General features: G+C 47.7%; 1 protein-coding gene across 1 annotated transcript in view; it reads left to right on the plus strand.

Annotated features, from left to right (window-relative positions):
* The first annotated feature begins 10,479 nt into the window (after positions 1 to 10,479).
* Positions 10,480 to 22,601, plus strand: part of CHSY1 (chondroitin sulfate synthase 1) — a 60,675-nt gene continuing 48,553 nt past the window's right edge. The window contains exon 1 of the mRNA XM_084801241.1: positions 10,480 to 11,343. Coding sequence (XP_084657367.1) covers positions 11,027 to 11,343 — 317 coding nt within the window. The 5' untranslated portion in view covers positions 10,480 to 11,026. The remainder of the gene's footprint in view (positions 11,344 to 22,601) is intronic.

The raw sequence follows: 22,601 nt of genomic DNA on the forward strand, positions 1-22,601 counted from the left end.
GGTTTATGTGAAATCCAAGGCCTGGCTGGGCCACAGAGTGAGATGCTCCCCACCCACCGGAAGGAGGTTGTCGAAGAAAACATTTGGGGTGACAAATACGTTTACTGTTTCAGCTGATTGTGGCAGTGGTGTCATGGGCTCTGAAGTTTCAAGTCTCTGGCCACTCCCAGTACACTCTCAGCTTTTTCTAGTCACTGAATTGTGAGCTTTCAGCTTGCTGCTCCAGCTCTCGTACTGCCTGCTCCTAGCTGCTCCCCTGCTCCCCTGCTCCTAGCTGCTCCCCTGCTCCCCTGCTCCTAGCTGCTCCCCTGCTCCCCTGCTCCTAGCTGCTCCCCTGCTCCTAGCTGCTCCCCTGCTCCTAGCTGCTCCCCTGCTCCCCTGCTCCTAGCTGCTCCTAGCTGCTCCCCTGCTCCTACCTGCTCCTAGCTGCTCCCCTGCTCCCCTAGCCATGATACGCCCTTATCCCTCTGGAACCATAATCCCAAGGAAACCCTTCCTTCCATAAGTTGTATCTGGTCATGGTGTTTCATCACAGCAATAAAGTAACAAATACAGTCACATTCATATGTCAAAATCTAGAATTTATTTAAAGTACAAAAAAGTACTTGAGATCAAACCTAAGGCCTCAGCCACGCTAGGCAAGTGCTCTGCCCCTGAAGCCATACCTTTTAAATTATACATTTTAGTCAGGCTGTGGTGGTATATGCCTTTAACTCCAGCATTCAGGAGGCAGAGGCAGGCAGATCTCTCAGTTCGGGGCCAGCCTGATCTACATAGAGTTCCAGGACAGCCAGGGCTACACAGAGAAACCTTGTCTCAATAAATACATAAATAAATAAATATTGCAATGGTGTAAATGTTTGTTTCTAATATTAAAAAGTGACAAAAGTGTGAAGCAGAAGAGCCAGCAGCCAAGCCCCGGGTCTCACCCCAGCCTGGGGCAGGTGTTGGAAAGGCAGAAGAGCAGAAGGGTGACAATGGCACCCTGCCTGGCCAGCCACACTCAGCTGAGGTCCATGGACCTTGTTACAACCAAAGGCCATGAGGATGTCTATGGTATGTGCTGTCTCCCGAAGCCACATCAATGTCCATAGGCTATGCTATCATGGAGGGGAGAGGGGAGTGGGGAGGGGGGGGGGCGCTGATGGATCTGAGTGGCCTACAGTGCCCTCTGAGGCTATGATGATGACCATGGTCTGGGTAGCCTCTGAGGACTTTGTCTGGGTCTGTGGTCCTACAGGGGCCATGTTCTTGGTCTGTGTGGTCACCAGAAACTGTGTGGAGACCCAAGATTTATGCTCCTGCTGACGGAAGAGGAAGGAGGCTACTTTTGCTGTGATATCAGTGACTGCAGACGCACAGCTGAGAGGGAGGGATGTGGAAGGCTTCTGTGACAGCCCCTACTCCCATCTCAATACCCAGCCCCCAAAGTAACAGCCTAGACAGGAAGCCACCGAAGAGAACTAAAAAAAAAAAAAAAAGTGTGAGGGAGATGCTGAAGTGTAGCTCCTACACTTGATGGCTTCTGGTGAGGGTGTGGAGAAGGACTCAGTTCTATGTAAGGGGCAGGTCACTCAGAGTTGGACCATGCTCCAGCGAGTATATGGATAACACAAAGTGAACTTGTTTTTTGTTATTTTTATTTTTTACGTGTGTGTCTGTGTGTGTGTTGTTTCTCCTCTTCCACCATGCAGGCCTGGGGACAGAACTCAGGCCACCTGGTGGCAAGCACCTTTACTCACTGCACCATGTCACTGGCTCAAAGTTACTTTTTTTTTTTTTAATGTAAACTATTTCCCATTGACTGAACAGCATCACAAGGGCATGGCGGAGACGGCTCATGTGTAAAGTGTTTGCTGCACGAGCACGAGGACCTGGATTTTGATCTCTAGTCCTCAGGTAAAAGCTGGCAAGGTGGCATATGACAGCAGCTCCAGTGCTGGGCAGAAACGGGAGGAATCCGGGGATTGCTAGGTAGCCAGTTTAAAACAGGAGCTCTAGTCACAAAATATGAGGCGAAAACTGATTGAGGAGGCTACATTAACTTCTAGCCTCCACATGCATATGTTTAAGCAAGCACACATACATGCATTCTCTCTCCTCCCTCCCTCCCTCCCTCCTTCCCTCACTCCCCTTGTCTCTCTCTCCCTCCCTCTCCTCTCCTTCTCTCCCTCTCCTCTGTCTTTCCCCCTCCTTCCCTCCCTCTCTTCTCCTCTCTCTCTCTCCCTCCCCCACCTCTTGATCCAGAAAAAATGAGAAGAAAACAAATTACACTAGTCAAGTAGAATTCTTGGGACTACGTGTATGCACCACTGTTCTGGACTCCTTTCAACACTTTGACACCAATGAAATTTCTTGAAGCATCAACAGTGGTTGCTGAGATTCAGGGCTAATTACATCCAAGGCCACATCCAGCTTATAGTAATAAAGATAGGCTATTTTTTGAGACTTTCCTTCCAGGTCACTTGACCTCACTGCCTTTGGGCCTGTGGAAGCATTGTATATCATGTCAGGAGCCCGGAGCTGAGGAAACTGCTCACATCATGGCAGCCAAGAAACAGAAAAACAGGAAGAGTCTAGGCCTCAATATCCCTCACCAAGGGCATGCCTCCAAGACTGGACTCACTCAGTGATGTGCACTAGAAACTCACGAGCAAGGCCTAAACACACGAGCCTCTGTAGGACATTCCAGATACAAACTGCATCATCTTAGTGGGGACAAAGATGCCTTTGCATGGCTTCTGGGGCTACTGATGACACAAACCATCTCTCTGACTTGTAGCTCCATCCCCTTCCTCAATTGCACACTGACTCCATAGCTACCCAACTTACAGGAGATGTGGGCTTTCCAGGCTTGGGGAAAGCACTCTCATGACCTTTTGAGTCATGACTGTGCATGACGGAGATAGTGCATGCAGTAGAGCATAAACAAAAACAAAACAACAACAACAACAACAACAATGATCTCCCCTGACAACTCCCTGAACCAGAACACCAACAGCTCAGGCTCTAAGATCAGCAATTAATAAATAGGACCTCGTGAAGCTGAAAAGCTTCTGGAAGGCAAAGGACACTGTCAACAGAATAAAACAACAGTCTATAGACTGGGAACAGATCTTCACCAACCCTACATCTGACTGGCTGATATCCAAAATATATAAAGAAGTCAAGAAATTAAACACCACCAAACCAAATAAAATAATTTTAAAAATGGGGTACAGAACTAAACAGAGTTCTCTGTGGGAGTGCAAATGTGTACAACCACTTTGGAAATTAATCTGGGGGTTTCTCAGAAAATGGGGAATAGTTCCACCACATGACCCAGCTATACCACTCCTGGGCGTATATCCAAAAGATGCTCCACCATACCACAAGAACACTTGCTCATCTATGTTCATTGTAGCCTTATTCGTAATAGCCAGAAACCGGAAACAACCCAGATGTCCCTCAACTAAAGAAAAAGAAACTGTGGTACATTTACACAATGGAATACTACTCAACTATTAAAAAACAAGGACGTCATGAAATTTGAAGACAAATGGATGGAACTAGAAAATATCCTGAGTGAGGTAACCCAGACCCAGAAAGACACACATAGTATGTACTCACTTAAACATGGATATTAGCCAAAAAAGTACAGGATAATCATGCTAAAATCCACAGACCCAAAGAAGTAAGTTACACAGAGGACCTTGTACAAGGAGGGAGATGCCCGAATCTTACTCAGAAGGGGGAAATAAAGGAGATATTGCAAGTGGATGGAGGAGGGAACTGGGTGGGAGATGGGGTGGCCGTCAGATGTGGGGGGGAATGGGGGTAGGGTTGGGAAAGAGAACAGAAATCAGTTGGGAGGCATGTCTGTGACAAAGCCAGAGACCTGGCATTGGGGAGGCTCCCCTGGAGTCTATGGGGGGGGTGTAACCCTACTTAACACTCCTAGCAGTGGGAGATATGAACCTGTACCTCCTGTAGCCAGACAGGACTCCCAGGGGAGGGAGTCGCCACCAACCCACCCATAAAACCTTTGACCCAAAACCTGTCCTGCCTACGAGATGTGCAGGGATAAAGATGGAGCAGAGGTTGAGGAAATGTTTACCAATGCCTGGCCCAGCCTGAGACCCACCCCGGGGGAGAAAGCCAACCCTTAACATTACTAATGATACTCTGCTATGCTTGCAGACAGGAGCCCAGCATAACTGTCCTCCGAGAGGCTACACCCAGCAGCTGCTGGAAACAGATGCTGAGACTCACAGCCAAACAATAAATGAAGCTTGGGGAGCCGTGTGGAAGATGGGGGGGGTGCAGGGGGGGGGAGATTGAGGGAGCTGGAGGGGTCAGGCACACCACAAGAAAACCTACAGAGTTAACTAACCTGGAGCCATGGAGGCTCACAGAGACTGAACCATCAAAGAGCATGCATGGGCTGGTCCTGGGCCCCCTACACAGATGTAGCAGATGAGCAGCTTGGTCTTCATGCACATCCCCTAACAAGGGGAGCAGGGGTCATCTGACTCTCTTACCTGGCTTTGGATCCCTTTCCCCTAGCTGGGCTGCCTTATCTGGCCTCAGTGGAAGAGGACGTGCTTAGTCTTGCTGTAACCTGATGTGCAAGGTCAGGTTGGTTATCTATGGGGGCGGGGTGTCCCTTCTCTGAGAAGAAGGAGAGGAGGACTGGGGTGTGAGGGTGGGACTGGGAGGAGAGGAGGGAGGAGGGCGGCAATCAGGATGTAAAGCAAATTATTTAAATAATTAGCTGGGAAAAGCCCTACCAGTTTCTGCTGTCATGTAATGCTGGAGCCTGGGGAATCTGCAGCAAGAGACTCATACCCTCTCCCATGTGCACTGCACCACATGCCCCCAGGAACCCAGACTTCTCAGGCTTACATTGTCTGTTTTGGTATTCATTGGTGGTGAGAGGCTCATTAAAGAGGCCAGCCATGGTCTCATACCAATCTGGGCATCCGGATCAGTTGGGATAATTGCTAAACCTGTAGAAGCCGTCCCCATATCCTTCAAATTCTCAGTTCAGGAGTCAGAGGATAGATTTTGGCTTATAGATTTTTTAAAACTAAACTTCTCTCAGTTTACAGTGGCATCACAGATCCAGAAACAGAGCATCGCCTTTAAATGCTGGATTAGCCAATAATTAGAAACAGACAAAAATGAACCACGAAGCATGTGACCATTGCTCTCTGGCATCTTTCAGTCTCTCTCTCTCTCTCTCTCTCTCTCTCTCTCTCTCTCTCTCTCTCTCTCTCTCTCTCTCTCTGTCTCTCTCTCTGTCTCTCTCTCTCTGTCTCTCTCTCTCTCTCTCTCTCTCTCTCTCTCTCTCTCTCTCTCTCTCTGAAGACAAGATGTCTCTATGTAGTCCTTGATGCCCTGGAGTTCAATATGTAGTCGAGATTAGCCTTGAAGTCACAGAGATCCTCCTGCCTCTGTCCTGAGTGCTAGAATTCAACTGTGCATCACCATGCCCAGTTCTCTTTGAGACTGAAAATTAAGGAAATCCTAGGCGGAGCAGATGGCTCAGTGGGTTAATGTTCCTGCTGTCAAAGCTGGGCAAGCTGAGTTTGGTCCCCAGAATCCACATGCTGGAAGCAGCAGGGTTACTAACAGGAGGATCAACCTGTTAGTTACCCTTGGACCTCCAGACATTCAATTAAAAAAAGAAATCCTGTCGAGACAAAACTAACAGAAGAGGGCGCTGTTGCTCCGAGTTTCAGCGCTGTTCATGCCCTAACCCTCTCCACTTAAAGCAGTCCCAACTTACAATGGGAGATCAGAACACAACTGCACCACAAACAGAGCAGCAACTCTCTCACTTGTAGTCTGAGGAATGGACACTGGCTTGCCCGGTACACTCTCATGCGCAGTGGAGCAGGGAACTTGAACCTATGTGAGTGGCACTTTGTACTGGTGTGGATGGAGGCAAAGTCTTAGAATTGCTGCGTCCAAAGCTAATGCAGAGGCCAAGGAGGTAGTTCGGTAGACAAAGTTTTTGCCATGTGTGAGGACCAGTTAGGATCCCTAGAAAGCACATAAAAAAGAGCAGATGTAGCAGCTGACTGCAATCTCAGAAAAGACAAAGAAAGGATCTTTGGGGCAAGCTGGCCAGCTGAATTTGAAAACTATGTTTATGTTGACTCAGCCTCAATAAAGTGGAAAGTGACGGAGGAAAACACCCAGCATCAACTCTAGGCCCCCATACTAATGCCTACACACGTGCTCCCACACAGGTGTACACGCACTCACACCGTGGGCAAAACAAATAACTGCACTTGCCATTAGTGATGTTGACAAACTTGACCTCAAAACAAATTATATGATTTGCTTTTCCCAGCAAAATGTGTCTCACCCTCACTACTGAGCCTTCTCAGGGAGGCCTTCATTTTTTGAACAAGGGCAGTCAGCACCTATAAGACCGACCTAGCACTGTTGGGATAGCAGATTAACAGGGCATGTAACACGAATGGATCATTTAGCAGCAAAGGTTACACCGGAAGTGTTTTCTTATTATACTTTAGATGTTTGTATGTGAGTTCAAGGCCAGCCTGGTAGACAAAGCAAGTCCAGGACAGCCAAGGCTAACACAGAGAGACCCTGTCTTGAAAAACAAAACAAAACAAAAAAGATGTTTGTAGAGCCAAATGCCTTCTGCCTCCATCAGCAGCTTAAACTTTCTTCTGCAGCTTCTTAGGCCTCCACTAAAATAGAGTTTGAGCAACACTTCCGGAGTAGCTCCAGGAGCCACCCCACCTGACCTGTGGTAAGCCTTCAGGTAGCCAGACTCTAAGCCAGCTCGCCAAGTGCTGGCATGATTCACCAGCTCACCAGCTGACTAGAGCAAACCTCGTCTGTGCACCATCATTTGCCGGTTATTCTATCTCACCCGGCTAACATTGTCTTTTAGCTGTCTCTGAGATACCTGTGTGCACACACACACATGCTCGTGTGGGAAACACTGCGTCTCACAAGAACTTTATATAGAATTCGTAAGTAGACCAAGGACGCTGAGGCACTTGGAATGGTTAATCTTGGTTGTCAACTTGACTAAGGAAGTGGGGAACACCTGTGGGAAATTTTTCTTGATTGGATCATTTGAGGTGGGAAGACCCCACCCTAAATCTGGACCACACCTTCTGGGAGGGGCTTTTGCTGTTTGCCTGCTTGCTTTTACTCTTGATGGGCAGTTCATCTACCCTGCTGCTAAGGCATTCCTGTCCTGATACTAGAACCTGCTGCTTTAAGACTCCCACACAGACCAAAGACCAGCTAAGACACCCAGCCTCATGGAAGGAGCAACCAGCAGATTCGTGGACCACTGGTTGGGAGACTGTTGGATTAGCTGGACCACAGCCTGTAAGCCATGCTAGTAAACCCCGTCAGCATATATAGATTCTATTCATTCCATTCCTGTAGAGGACTCGAGTAACGCAGCACCAAGGACATTCTAGACAACAAACGTTGGCTCTACTACTGTCCGGAAGCTGTAATCTGTCATTTCCTGCCTCAGACTGGAAATGCTACAAATAGAAGGAAATACTGAGCAAAACGAAACATAATGGAGGGAGTATTGGAAATTGAACCCAAGGCCATGTGTGTAATAGGCAAACACTCTGCCACTAGCCACACCCACAACCCTCCCTCCCTCCCTCCCTCCCTTCCTTCTTCCTTCCTTCCTTCTTCTTTTTCCTTATTTAAATTTGAAACAGTGTCCCACTGCCTTTCCCAGGCCTTAAACTGACAATTCTCCTGCCTCAGCCTCTCAACTAAGGGCTAGGATTGCAAGTGGGTGCTGTCACTCCTGGTTAGAAAAATGAATACGTTAATGAGGCTCTTGTTAGTTTAATAATAGTGTTAGTAAGTGAAGCAAAGTCTTAATGGATTGACTGGACTGGAAGTGGCAACATTAGATTAGCCGTTACAGTGGCTCTTCACAGGCAGCAAAGAGACGGTGCTGAAAGGACAAAGGAGGCGTGTGTGTGTGTGTGTGTGTGTGTGTGTGTGTGTGTATGTGTGTGTGTGTGTGTAAAGATGACTACCTTTTCCAGGGAGCTCTGTTTGAGGCTTGAGTCCAGTTGCTGTCTTTAAAGAAGCTCGTACATGAGACCCTGTCAGTTGTTTGAGGCATGCTGCCAACGAACAATTTAGGTGTTTATCAAAGGTTTCCAAGAAATCGCAGCAAATCATACGAAATGTTATACCTGTTATAAACAGGCAATCAATGTATTAGCAGCAGAAAAAAACATATACGTGAGAGAACAAAGCTGTAATTTGTGAGAGAATGTGATGCAGGCAGAGGTCAGCTTTAATTATGCCATAAAGAACAGCACTGATGCAAATGGAAAAGTAGGTGACCCTGCCACTTCTGAATACATTCTGAAGCCCCAGGCTAGAAGCGCTACTACACCACACAGCCCTGCCTGCGCTCCAGCAGAAAGACCCCCACGGAAACAGCTCAGGTGGGACGTTTGCTATCCAACCTCTGCAAGGAGGAGTTAGGGCGCTGGCTTAGCAGGTGAAGGTGCTGTGCTTGCCACTAAGCCTCAAGACGTCAGGGCAGTTGTCAGGCCCCACCCAGTAGGAGAGGGAGAACCAATTCCTGAAAGCTGTCCTCTGACCTCCACATGTGTATCATAGCATGAACGTGAACACACACACACACACACACATAAATAAATAAATAAATAAATAAATAAATAAATAAATAAATAAATGTAATAATTTTAAGTCACCAAGGGGCAACTTTAAGCTCCTGGGTTCTCTATTCATCAGTAGGTGAGGTGAGGTTGTTGACTTGGTCGCTGAGAGACTTCCAGGAAGCAGGGAACTGGGAACAAGATGTTCAGCCTTCTCAGTGTGCTTCCTCCACCACACACTTCTGTCTTTTCATTGGAGTTAAGTTTAGAAAAATATAGACATGTCTAAAGCAGGCTGGAAGATAGTGAAGGCATTGACTATGTCACAAAGTTAAGCATCTGTGTCCTGCCAGATTTATGTAAATCAGTGTGAATTTATGGGGCAGCTGCTGAATTGGGGGCTCTGGTGACTTCTTGGCGTTTGTGGTTTATAGTCTTACTGGAACGTTTCTCTATGGTTTCCCAGCCTGTAACTCATGGCTGTGTACTCTGTATTTCCCAAGGACCACTGCTGGAATCCTGTCTTCGGTGCATAATGAGTATTTTATTCTTAAATGTGGACCATCTCTTACAAGAGGGAGTCTGGGGAGGTAGGTGACGAACTACTCCTGAAATAAATCACAAGCGTCAAAGAAAGTGGTACTATCCAAGGAATAAACAGGAGTAACCACCATTCAGTGGCAGAGAGGCACTGTGCCTTACACAGCTTTGCCATTTAAGCTAGAATATTTCAGGATGTTTTGTTTTGTTTTGTTTTTGATCTATTAATCATGAAGAAGAGATACAAAAAATACCCCGCCGCGCCCCCCCCCCCCCCCCCCGTGTTTCTGTCTTCTTTTTGTTTGGTTAAAATGAGAACCTTCTCATGCTCTGGAACCACAGTTCAGAGGGGAGAGTACTGGCCCTGTATACCGCAGAGCCAGGGTTCAATCCCTGCCATGCTCTGTAAACAGGGGTGGTGGCACACAGGCCTGAAATTCAGGCTACCCTAACACATTGGTGACTAAGAAATAAAATCGGTATTTCCCAACATTTGTCGTGTGGGTACTCTACTTGTAAGGTTCGTTTGTTTTTAACAAAATGTATAAAAGTTAAGACTGAGCAAGTATAGGGGAAACTGGTACCCAACTTAAAAATCCTTTCAGTGAACCTAGTCTACTTGGTGACTTCAAAGACATTTCCAAAAACAAGGTGCACGGCTCCTGAGGAACCACATATACTTTAAGAATCCATATCAGTTTTATGCATCTACTCTTAAAAATATCGGCGGATTAAGGTGAGGATTACTAACCAGCTCCCTGTGCACAGGGACTAAATACAGGCTTTTATCACCTCGTGTTCATTCACCTGCCATCTCCTCTTCAACATCCATTAAGAACTAATACTTTGCCTGGCTTGGTAGGCTCGCCCTTGAGTCCAGCTCTCGAGAGGCAGAGGCAGGGGAGTCTCTGAGTTCGGGGCCAGCCATAGCTACTTAGCGACTTCACTCTTCGTCCCCAGCCCGCAAGCCCCCAGCGTTCCGAGGTGAACTGAGGCTGTATTCGCTTCAGCTCGGTCCGCAGCAGCACGTCGAGGAACAAAGCTGCAGTGTGGACACGGCTGCTCTGGCCGCCAAGCCTGGAAGCCCGCCAGGGGAGGGAAGGGCGTGGCGGTTCTAGGGGCATCTGCGGAGCCCGTCAACTCTGTCCACGTGCGGAGCGCCGGCGACAGGGGCGTGGTCGCGGGTAAGGGGTACCCGGAGCTGGGGTCCCGCCCGCTCCCGCTCCCATCACTGCTAACCCACGCCCCTTCAGCCCGGCTGCAGACTGCGGGGCGGGCGCTTTTTTTTTTTTTTTTTTTTGGGTTAAACTTTGGCCACGTGAACGGCCCCCCATTCACTTTTGCGCCAATCACGAGGCGCGGACGGATCCCGAGAGGGGCCACGGCACGCCGCCGGCGGGCCGCTTCATAACGCGCGGTGCGTGACGTGAGGGGCTCCTTTGCAATGGCGCGCTAAGCCGGAGGATGTGCAGCTGCAGTAGCGGCGCAGGGCACCGAGAGGGCGGGCGCAGCGCGAGCCGAGCCGAGCCAGCCGGGGGACGCGAGCCGGAGGAGCCGCTGTCGCCTCGCGCCGGAGCCGCCGGCCGCGCGCGCCGGGCATGGTCCCCTCTTAAAGGCGCAGGCCGCGGCGGGGCGGGCGGGCGCGCGGAACAAAGCGCCGGCGCGGGGCCTGCGGGCGGCTCGGGGGCCGCGATGGGCGCGGCGGGCCCGCGGCGGCCGCGGCGCTGCCCGGGCCGGGCCTGGCGGCGCTAGGGCGGGCTGGCCTCCGCGGGCGGGGGCGGCGGGCTGAAGGCGCGCGGAGCCTGCGGCGTGGAGACAGCGGCCCGGCGGGCGGAGGGGCGCGGGCAATGGCCGCGCGCAGCCGGCGCGCCTGGCTCAGCATGCTGCTCGGGCTCGTGCTGGGCTTCGTGCTGGCCTCGCGGCTCGTCCTGCCGCGCGCCTCGGAGCTGAAGCGAGTGGGCCCCCGGCGGCGCCCCAGTCCCGAGGGATGCCGGCCAGGGCTGGCGGCGTCGCAGCCCGGCGGGGCGCGGGGCGATGCGCGCGGGGCGCAACTCTGGCCGCTCGGCTCGGCCGCGGAGGGCGTCCCGCAGGACAGGAACTTTCTCTTCGTGGGAGTCATGACCGCCCAGAAATACCTGCAGACCCGCGCCGTGGCCGCCTACAGGTGAGCCCCCTTTTTTCGTGGACACCATCTCCTGCATCCAGCATCCTGGCGGGCAAGGGCGGCCTCACCAGGTTCCCCCGGAGGCTTCCTTGGTTGCTGCCAGCGACTCCGGGCCAAGACTTTGATGGTGAAAGCAACGCTCAAGGGCAAGGCTTTGGGATTAGACGGAGTAGGCTGGCTTCTCGTGGTGTACCTCTCACCCGGATCTTCAGCAAGACACTTAAGCTTTCTACGTTGAAGATCTCTTTGTTAAAAAAAAGAGCGAGTGTCCCTCCATAAGGCAGTGGGAAAATTCAGTGTCTTACCTGCGATAGTGGAGGCAGAGGTTATAATTTGAGTTCTCTAAAATAGGCACTTTGTCCTTGCAAAGGGAGAGCCCGCCTAAATTAACCCGGCTAGGACTCCTCTGTTACTGTCCTTTTAAAGATTTTTCAGAGTCACTCCTAGAGACAGTGCCCACCTTTGCTTTTGACCACTCTGGTTTGTTAAGTAGGGAGAAAGAACCTTTTGAGGAGAAAACAGTTTGCGTGAGAGAGTCACTCAATGCAGGACTGCAGTCTGGTATTCCCTAGCTCAGTTACGGAGGCGTAACTGGGCCCTACTTGTCTAAATGAGCCGTGGCAGCGGCTTCGCTCATGTTCAGGATTAACAAAGGGATTAGCCAAAGGCAGCCTTCAGAAAGGAGATGGTTATAACTCTGTGTGCGTCGGAGTGGATCTGAGCTAGAAGAGGGGTGTAGGCTCAAGTGTGGGGACTTGGAAATTTGTTAGGTGCGAAGTACAGAACCCTTTACTGTATGGGTGAAGTTTGGAGTTCTTTCAGGCACAGTCAGTGACAGGGATGGTTGCGGAGCGCGGACGTTCTGGGGCTGAGCTCTTGGAGCAAGGCTGCCCTAGTTGCTGTTTGTTTGGAATTTATAACCAGTGCCTTTATATCCTTGGCTTGTAAGACCAGGTTCTGGTCTAAGTTTTTGGGCAGCAGATGGTGTAAAGGAACAAGCATAACCAGAACTTTCCTTTCTTTGAGTGAAGTGAGGGGGGGGGGAAGGTGAAAGGGCATCGGAGAGTGACTGCCTTTGAATGGCTTGCTCACCGGTCCTGCTGCTGAAGTCAAGAGGCCAAGAGAGGTTCTGAGTGGCCAGAGAAGCTTAGAGCGCAGGCGGCTGTGTGCCTGGAGTAATGGAGTAGTCTGAGAACCAGCATCAGGTCAGAGTTCTCTCCCAGATGTTCCGTGATTTAACGTCTTTGTCAGAAATTGAAGCGCGCCTTTAATCCCAGTACTTGGGAGGCAGAGGCAGGTGGATCTCCGTGAGTTCAGCCTAGTCTACAAAGTAAGTCTAGGACAGCTAGGACTGTTACACAGAGAAACCCTGTCTCAAAAACAAAAACAAAAAAAAAACCAAAAAAGAAAAGAAAGAATGGGAGGGCCAGATGTGGTGGTACATGTCTTTAATCCCAGCACTTAGGAGGCTGAGCAGGCGGAACTCTGTGAGTTCCAGGCCTGATATGACTAACAGTGAAGCCCTTCTCAAAAACAGAAAAATCAAAACAACAACAAAAAAACCAACAAAAACAAACAAACAAACAACAACAACAACAACAACAAAAAACGAGAAAGGACCCCTTCTCCCTCCAGGTGGCTCAGTAGGCAAAAGTGATTGCTATTAAACCTGACAACCTGAGTTTGGTCCCCAAAAAGATCCCTCATGGTAGGTGAGAGCCAGCACCCCAAAAATGTCTTCTTGGCTTTCACACCTGTACCTTGAGGTACATTTGCACTGCCACACAACATACACAGAATAGGCAAATAAACATAAATAAAGTAAATGTATTTTCATTGATAAAATTGAACTGAGGAAGAATCCACTCGATTGTTTGCTTTCCGGTTGTGAAAATAAATCCCTGAATCTGCAATTTAGTGACAGGTCACAGGAAATCACAGTTCTGGAGACAATGTTCAGATATATTGGACGACTCCTCATCCTCCATGGATGTTTTCCTGCTTATTAGATCCACAGACACAAAGCGATAGGGATTGTTATGCCAGGGACACCCAGAAGAGGTAGGGTACACTAGTGCTGCCGCTCTGTAATTGGCCTTGAAGTTCAGTGTGTGGTGTCCTTTTGGCCTCTTTCATGTTAGAATTTTCTCCTTGTCTATTTTCTTTTAGGCAGTGGGAAGTGGAAATGCTTTCTGTTTTTTTGTTTTTGTTTTTGTTTTTCTTCTAACAGAGAATCATTCCCAGGAAGCACTGAATCCACCAGTCAGTTCTTCTGTGTTCTGATTTACTCTTTATCAGTGATCTGAAGAAAGCAGAGCATACGAAGGACTCCCCTGGCTGGCCAGGGTCCCCACCTCCCTGCCCTGCAGTGAGATTAGCTAGCCTTAGGGAACTTTTGGGGAAGGCCTAAATTGGGAGGGGGTTTAAGGGGTTGTAAGTTGTTACTGTGGTTTACTGTTTTCCGCAGCCTGGCCAGAAGTCCACGCTGAGTTCCTAAGATGGACCAGTCCGTGTACATTTCTGCGTGAAAGTAGCTTGATTCGTGAATCTTGCCGCCTAAGGTGGAGCCTGCGTTTGGAACTGGGTGTGTTCAGAGTTGCGTTTTTCCTAATAAGTAAATTTTTGTTTTGCTGTGTAGGCCAGACTAGCTTCCAGCCTTATCCTCTCAGTGCTGGGAGTTGCAGGCGTGTACTAACACACCTGCCTCATTCTTCATCATTTGACAAACTGCCAGCATTGAAGAGGTGGAGGCAGGTAGGTTAGAAGTTCAAGGCCAGCCTGGCTACATGAGACTTTGTCTTTAAAAGACAAAAACTCCTCCTTCGCTTTGTTGTCCTCATCATCGATGTCTTCCTCCAATTTGAGAAAACTACTGTTTGGCTTATAGCTGAAGAAGGCATTGTGGTTTAAGATTGAAAATGTCAGAATTTACATTTTGGAGCGGGTAACTATTCTTTACCCTTTCCTTCTGGGGACCGAGATCCAGGAGGGAGCTAAGAGGCCCTTGACAAACCCAGGAAGGTGATCTTGTCTGGACCTAAGTCACTGGACTCTAATGCTTTCGAGGTGGAACCGCCCCATGTGCGTACACTCTTACCTTGTAAGCCTGTTGTACACTTGAACTGAGGCGAGGGCCCACCAAGAGACAGCTGGGCAGTAGGAGCTAGTAGCAGACAACACGGTTTTTTGTTGTTTTGTTTTTTTGTTTTGTTTTTCCTTTTGAAAGTAGGCAAAATGAAACTCGACGTGCAGCAGCTGGAGACCACTCTCGTAGATGCTGTGTAGCTGCCTGGCTGTTAAGCTCACAGCAGTGATCCTGACTCATTCAAACACGTAGGTGCACTTAGGTGCGGTTCAGCCCTTTGTAAAGCAGGCAACCTGCATGTCATTGTGGATCCAGAGACTGAGCCTGAGGGCACAGCAAGACAGATGCTTGTTCCGCTAGTTGTATTAAAAGGGTTTGGGCTAGTGATGCGGAGGACAGAACAGGGGCTGAGCAGGGTGGTTCCTGTGTTAGCTGATTGTGAAGGCAACAGAGAAATGGGGCATTTGTACCGCTTGGGTCAGAGAGTAAAAGCCTGGTTGTGTGACTATCACGGATAAGCATATTGGCAGAGGTAAAGCTGGACGCTGAGAAGCAGAGCCAGTCTGGAAAGGAACCCCAAAAAGGCCATAAAGGAAGGGGTCTGACTGTTCAGACTCATGAAATTGTGTTCTGAGTGGAAAAGCCACTTGAGGCTTTGAAAGGGAGATAGGTGACTGAGCTTATAAATAAATATAGAAAATGCTTCACGTAAACTCATTTGCAAAGTTATTTGTCTGTTATGTATTTTTACTTTAAAATATCATGATTCACATATAATCTGAGGTGCTTATTAGCAACAGGTGGATTGGGTGTGTGCCTGGAGTTACTAGCTGTAGTTCATATTTTCTTGATTTTTTTTTTATTTCTTAGTTTTTAAAAATACAGAGATGCTAAAATAGTCCAATAATTTAACATTCAACCTGTCGTGTGTGTGTGTGTGTGTGTGTGTGTGTGTGTGTGTGTGTGTGTTTTGCCTGCATGTATGTCTGTGTGTACCATTTGTGTGCCTGGTACCCAAGACGGCAAGAAAAGGGCCTCAGATTCCCTGAGACTGGAGTTTCAGATGGTTGTGAGCTATGATGTGGGTTCTGGGAACCAAACCTGAGTCTTCTGGAAGAGCAGCCAGTGAGCAGCCATTTTCGTTGCTTTGTGTTATGAGACTCGCTTTGTAGTCCAGGCTGGCCTTGAAGTCTTAGTGATCCTCATGCCTCTTAACCCCTCCATTAGTGCTGGTTTTACAAGCAAAAGTCACTGCTTATTGCTCCTGATTTTAGATTTTCCTCCTTAAGTTCAAAAAGTTATTGTCCTCAAAAATTACTGTCCTGAGAAAGTTCTTTTGAGCCTACTAGATAAATCATCGAAATACACTCTCAGCCCTTTTGAGTTTTCAATTGAGACAGGGTCTCACCAAGTTGTTAGGCTGGCCTTGAACTTGCCTTTGCTTCCAGGTAGCTAGGTTCACACCCTTTGTCACCAGGCTAATCCTTTTGGGGGATTTTTAAAGGAAACATTTATTTTTCTGTTCTGAGAAAAATATGAGGTGGCTCATAACTGCTTCAGCTCCAGCTCCAGTCCCCGGGGCATCTGTGCTCATACAGTTTAAAGTCTCAAAAAAAAAAAAAAAAAAATCCTGCTAAAGCTGAGGATGACCTTCAAGTTGATATTCTTCTGCCTCAGACTCTGAGTCCTGAGGTCACAGTCTCATTTGCTAGCATACCTAGCTCTTTTTTTTCCTCCATGTGTTTTTAATCCTCAGAGCACTGATCTTCAGCTGGGGTAGTAGGCCAGTTAGTAAAATGCTTGCAAGGCACAAGGACCTGAGTTTTAGCCTAGGACTCAGGTACCAAGAAAGGGGAGAGAAAGAAAGAAAGAAAGAAAGAAAGAAAACAAGCCAGGCATGGTGGTGCAGGCCTTTAATCCCAGCACTAGGGAGGCAGAGGCAGGCAGATCAGTGTGAGTTCAAGGCCAGCTTCGTCTACAAAGCAAGTCTAGGACAGCCAAGGCTACACAGAGAAAACTTGTCTCGAAAAACAAAAAACAAAAACCCAAAGAAAGAAAGAAAACAACAACAAAAACCCAGAAACACAGTAGAGTACTGTATAGGATTCCCAGGCTTAGCGAACAACCAATTTAGCCTAAGTGGTAAGTTCCAAGCCAGTGAGAAACTGTTTCAGAAGTGGACAGCAGTCTTGAAGATGATGCCTGAGATTGTTTTGCAGTCTTCTCTCTCTCTCTCTCTCTCTCTCTCTCTCTCTCTCCTCCCTCCCTCCCTCCCTCCCTCTCTCTCTCTCTCTCTCTCACACACACACACACACACACACACACACACACACACACACACACACACACGAGGGGGGGGGGCGTGCCGTGCCGCATGTGCACACACTAGGCTAACCCAATACCTCACAGTTATTTAGATCTTACTGCCCGTGGACTGAAGATGCGGAAGTTTTTTCCTTCCTCTGCTGATGTGGCTGGGTGCTGTTTCTGTCCAGGATGATTAGCATGAATGTGTAGTGTGGGAAGGTGAGAAGCACTCCTACTCAAGATGGCGTTTATCAGGTGCTGACCCTTCCTACTGCTTTGAGTTAAGGCAGACTCTTCCTCTTGCCAGTTGTAATGAGCTTCTCCATAATTATCGGTCATTTCCTTATTTTTTGAACTAAGTAAACTATGTTTATCTTGAAACAGTTCAGTTGCTCTCTTCCATGCATCTCAGTTGGGCAAATATTAATTTGGAAGATGTTTGCATGTAAAATCCAAATAATCAACTTGTAAGTGTACTTTGGAACACAACTAATTTCAAGTTATAAGCTACCTGTAGAAAAAGACGGGTGAAAGATGTGGTCCTGAAATGAGTGTAGTTTTATCGATCACAGTTTGAGGGTTTTGTGCCGGCAGTACTCTAAACATTGGTGTGCTTATTGAAAGATTATACTAGTGCTGGGCGTGAGCCCTACAGAGCCTACTCCAGTGAAGAACTGAAGGCAGTGTTGACTGATGAGGGCTCAGAAAGTACCTGCAGGCTGCACACTTTCTGCCAAAGGAAAGGCATCAAGCAAGGGCAATCTCTCCCATACGCCCATCCTCCTAAGCCTTGAAAAATGAGTAGGAGTTTTTGTGACAGAGACAATAGTAGGTTTTCTAAGTCATGAAGTAGCAGGAAATGGCAATGGTAGGTGGTGAGAAAGGGTAGCTGGGCTGTGAGCTCTGTGGAGAGAGCCTGGCTGAAGGAAGGCACCTGTGTGCTGCATAAACTGACGATAAGACTGTTCCATAGTATAGTTAAGGGGAAGGTTTTGTTTTTGTTTCTGTTTTGTTTTGTTTTTATTGTAGGTGTGTGAGAGACAACAGCCAGGGGCATCTGAAAGAGTTCAGAGCTGAGAAAGAAAGTAGACTGAGCATGGTCCGCAGACGGTACCTGCCAGGGCTGCCTGCAAGAGGAGGAGAATAGCTGACGCCCTAGGGAGAAAGCGCAGGCGCAGAGCGTAGAGGAGTTGAGGGAGGTGAGCAGACCCTGAGTAGCTGGGTTAGAGGGAGGGTGAGTAGCTAGGGGGAGGGAAGCCTTTGAGCTGGAGGAGGTTAGGGTAGAGGAGGAAGTGAGAAAGGCTAGCGTGGAGATGTGTCACAGGGGGCTTGATAGTGAAAGAGCCCGAGGCTAGCACGAGCTTTGAAATGTTAATAGACACCACAGGTAGCCAGTTGTCTCTGGGGCCGAAGTAAGGGAAATGACTCATTTTGGTAGAGGGAACTCCTGGGGAATGCTGGCCTTTATCTCACCACCAGAAATCCTCCTATAGACCAGGTTAAGCCAGTGTCTGAATATCTTGGACCACCTTTTGGAGTTTGGGGAATTGGAGTTTCCTTTGGAGCCGACATGTGCCAGTCTCAGAAACTTGAGTTTTGTGGCGCTGACAGTGGTATTTCAGCCTGAGAGTAGATCTGTGTTTGGAAGTTCAGCTGATGGTCTTACTTTCGGGAGGCTGATTGATAAGCGCTGTTGTGTTTGTTCTGATGGCAATGTCCACAGATGAGTGTGCAGGCTCTTGGACAGTAAACGAATCTCACAGGAGGGTTTGAATCAGGATTTTTTAGCTTAATATTACCTGAAGGAGTTTTATGTTGCCAAGCCAGGTAGACAAAGGGCAGGTAGAAGTAGTTGACGTGTGTGCAAGGCTGCCCTCCTTATCTGAGAGGACTCTCCTGGGTCTTATCAGCGCTCCAGTCTCCACTGTGAAGTAAAAGGCAAGAACCAGGAAACAAGTTAGGCTGGGCCACAGAGTGCCACCTGTTTGTTCTGCTTGGCTCCTGTCCTTACTGGCCCTGAGTTTCCTGTGGGAGATGGCACTTCACAGAGTCCACCTGAGTTTCCTGTGGGAGATGGCACTTCACAGAGTCCACCTGAGTTTCCTGTGGGAGATGGCACTTCACAGAGTCCACCTGAGTTTCCTGTGGGAGATGGCACTTCACAGAGTCCTCCACCTGGTGAGAGTGAGCGGCTCTGCAGCAGCCTGTGCTTGGTGAGTGAAAGGGCGGCTGATGGCGGCTGGTGCACAGGCTGACTCCAGGACACTGACTGACGGTTTTATGGTTTGCACAACTTCTCTGATTTAATTTTTTTCCTAAAAATTGAAAGCTTACATTTTGTTTGCATATACTCCCCCTTCCCCAGTAAAAGAACAAAACCCAAAAACCATATTTGGGTCAAGTAAGAACTGTAGCTCAGGAAAATACAAGAACTTTAAGTATATAGTAGCAGTCCGGAAGTTGTTCACAGAGCTCTGAGGTGTTGCCTGGAGACTTCAGGGGACCACAACACACCGTCTGTCATTTATACTCTGCATTTAACTTCTTACATTAAAAAAAAAAAGGTGTGTGGTGGTCTCCGGGTGAGCACCTTCATTGTGGTGTCAGCTTGGGCTCAGAGGGCTGGCTCCTAACAGTTAGGAGTGCCTTATGACAACTGTCCTAACCATTGTTGAGGTGGGGAGTTACAGTCCACCCAGGCAGCAGCTAAACTGAACAGAAAAGGGCTCCCCTCCCCCTATAGGACAAGGTTTCAGTGTATGATACAGCCAGACTGGGTGTCTTCCTGCCTCAGCCTCCCAAGGGCTTGGATTGTAAAGTATGTATCACTTTGTCCAGCAAAAATACTCTTATTCTTGATTCCCCAGTAATTCTGTGGTTAAGGATCAGCAGTAAAGAGTATAATTTAACCTTTTAAAATAATTTCCACACCATTCTCTATTTCACCTATTTCCATAATAGCATAACAGCTTGAGACTACTCATGTCTTTTTTTTTTTTAAGTTTTCACTGATGTAATTTTATTTTTTGAGGCTAAATTATATAGTTTTTTTGTTTGTTTGGTTTTTGTTTTGTTTTTTATTAATTAAACATTTTACATATACATTTATATTATCACACATATATACAATAAACTACCTATAGCAAGAAGAACCATGACCCAGTCAGGAATTATATAAATATTACATCCTTAGTGTTTTGGCGGTTTGTATTTGACAGCCTTGAAGAAAACATCTTTCCTATCTTGGTGCATCTAAAATTCTGATTGCTCATGTCTTAAGGACAGTGAGTCAGTTAACTTAAAGAGAGGAAGCTATATACCCAGAAACTGTCTACTCACAGGGATCTAAGGACATTTAAAGTACAATTTCTGTCCTGTGGGAGAAACAGCCCTTGTCAGTCCGCGGAAGTGCTCCACCTCAGAAGCAGCTGAGTCTTCACAGGTCCCTGAGCTGCTCTGACAGTGGAAACCAGCATCTTTGTTTCATACGCTTTGGGAGAGGACGAATTAAGACTACTATCCCCCAGACTGTGCCTCCCACAAGGTGCTTTTACCCATCTCTTCTTAGTGGGCCTGGAGGAGGAGGTCCTCCCGGGCTTAGTGTCTGGAGTAGCTTTTACACTTAACCCTGAGCAATAGGACACTTTTGTGACTTCTCCTTTTCCCCTCCTCGACAGCTTATAGCTGAAAGTGGGCCCTGGTTAGCACACATGAGTAACACTGTGGTCTCAGGTCTGAACTCAGGAGCTTGCTCCAGTTTGAGGGGTACCTCCTGAGAGTGCTCTAGTTGTCCCAGTTTGCCCCAGCAGACAACAGGGCAGCACACCCTTCCTTCACAAAGAAGTGCTGTTCTTGCTTTGCTCTGGGTGACCCCACCCCCTTCTCTCTCTTTAACATTGTTTTCTTCCTCACTTTTCTCCTTATGCATGCATTTTGGTGACATGACCTTAAGGCCTTTCTCTTAGTATACTACTCCCAGTCTGCCTAGCAACCTATGATGTCATTACTTTCCCACCACTAGGAGTGCCAGCTGCCCAGGATATAAAAAGGGCAAACCCACCTCATCTCTCTTGCCCTTCTTGTTCCTCTCTTACTTCTCTCGCTCTCTTCCTTTCTCTTGCAACTCTCTTCTTCTTCCTCTCTGTTAGTCTCTCTCTTTCTCGCTGGGGTGCCCCTCCCCCTTCCCTGCTCTCCCATTCTCCTAAAATGAACTTCTTCCTATCCTATCTGTGGTCTGGCATCTCATTTTTAATCATTACACTTTCTCTAACAGAAAGGATTGTATATGTTTAATTCCTAGTGTCCATCAGTTCTACAAGATGCTTTGCCTTCCTGCTTAGACTGCAGCCAATTAGCCTCGCCAAGGGCAAGAAGTAGCATCTGAGTGATGGTAGCCTTTCAGACTGAGCACTCTGCAGCCAGCAGGCAGCATGTGTAAGAGTCATTTTATGGACTATAAAGTCCTCCCACCTTTTTAATTATGAAAATTAGCGTAACTTAAAATTTAGAAACTGTAAAAGGAGGAACTCAGTCTTATGCCACTTTTCTTTGATTTGCCTGTTGGATAAGATTATTACAAAATAAACTGTTTTGTTGTCTTTCTGTTTTTCTTCTTACCACAAAGCTTCCCCTGGGAATTTTTTTTGGTTCTAAGTATACCTACCTATTGTAGAAAGTGTAGAAAATGCAAAGAAAATTAAACTGTTTTTCATTTCAAAAATTTTTTATCTTCTAGAACAATTTTAAAAATTTTATGAGATTATAGCAATATCATTTACCCCTCTAAACCTTCCCATATACCCCTCGTCTCTTTCAAATTCATAGCCTCTTTTTTCTTTAATGGTGTGTGTTTGTGTGTGTGTGTGTGTGTGTGTACGTGAATGTAAGAGAGAGAGAGAGAGAGAGAGAGAGAGAGAGAGAGAGAGAGAGAGAGAGAGAGAGATATTGTATTCTTAAAAACAAAAATAAACCTGCTCAGTGTGTATAGCGTTACCTGTATGGATATGTTTTAGGACTGACGTTTGGTATTGGATACCTGGTTGGTGTGCTCCGTCCCGGGGAAGACAGTCACTCCTGCTGCCAGCCTTCCTCAGCTGCCTGTAGCTCCTTGTGTAGGGTTGAGCCCTGCTCCCCCAGCCCATGTTAACATGGCTATTGTTGTCCTCGTCCCTGGTCGGATAATGTTTAGGTAGCCATGTTGGTAAGACTTCATTTTCTTTTCTGTGTGTGGTACTTTGCCTGCACGTATGTCTGTGTTCCACATGTATGCCCAGTGCCCGAGGAAGCCAGAAGAAGAGTCAGTGTTCTTTATGGCTGAGCTATCTCTAGCTCCCAAATTTAGTCTTTTCTAATTCCCCACCTAGAAACAACCACAGTGAAGCTGTGGAGCTGCACAGTTGTGTATTTAGTAAACCAGAATAAATATGCATATAATCTTCCCTGCCTCCTTAGTTTGTATGTGTGTGTGGGGCGGGGGGGGGGGGCAGCTCAGAGTCCAGGCCCCTGTACCTGCTGAGCATACACTCTGTCGCTTTCTGTGTCCTTAGCCCGTTTTGCCTGCTTTGTAAACTTAGCCATATGTTATGGAAGCTTACCCAGGACACTGTCTGAATTGTAGATGTAGTTTTTCTTACAATGCTATTGACTAGAGGTGGAGACCAGTACAAAGCCCTAACTTAACACAGGCAATCCTTGGCCACACTGCCAGCCGTCCAGCTGCGCTTCTGCATTGTGGTTTAACTTGGTACAGGGGATAGCATTTAGAAACTTGGGGAAATAGAAGATTTCCTTGGCACTCTCACGTTTCAGCTGTCTTATCTGGGCTGTAGAAAGAGTTGGGTATCAGTCCCTTGAAAATTGAGCTTTC

Source organism: Acomys minous, assembly GCF_964271855.1.
Source record: "Acomys minous genome assembly, chromosome: 2".
Taxonomy (NCBI): Eukaryota; Metazoa; Chordata; class Mammalia; order Rodentia; family Muridae; genus Acomys; species Acomys minous.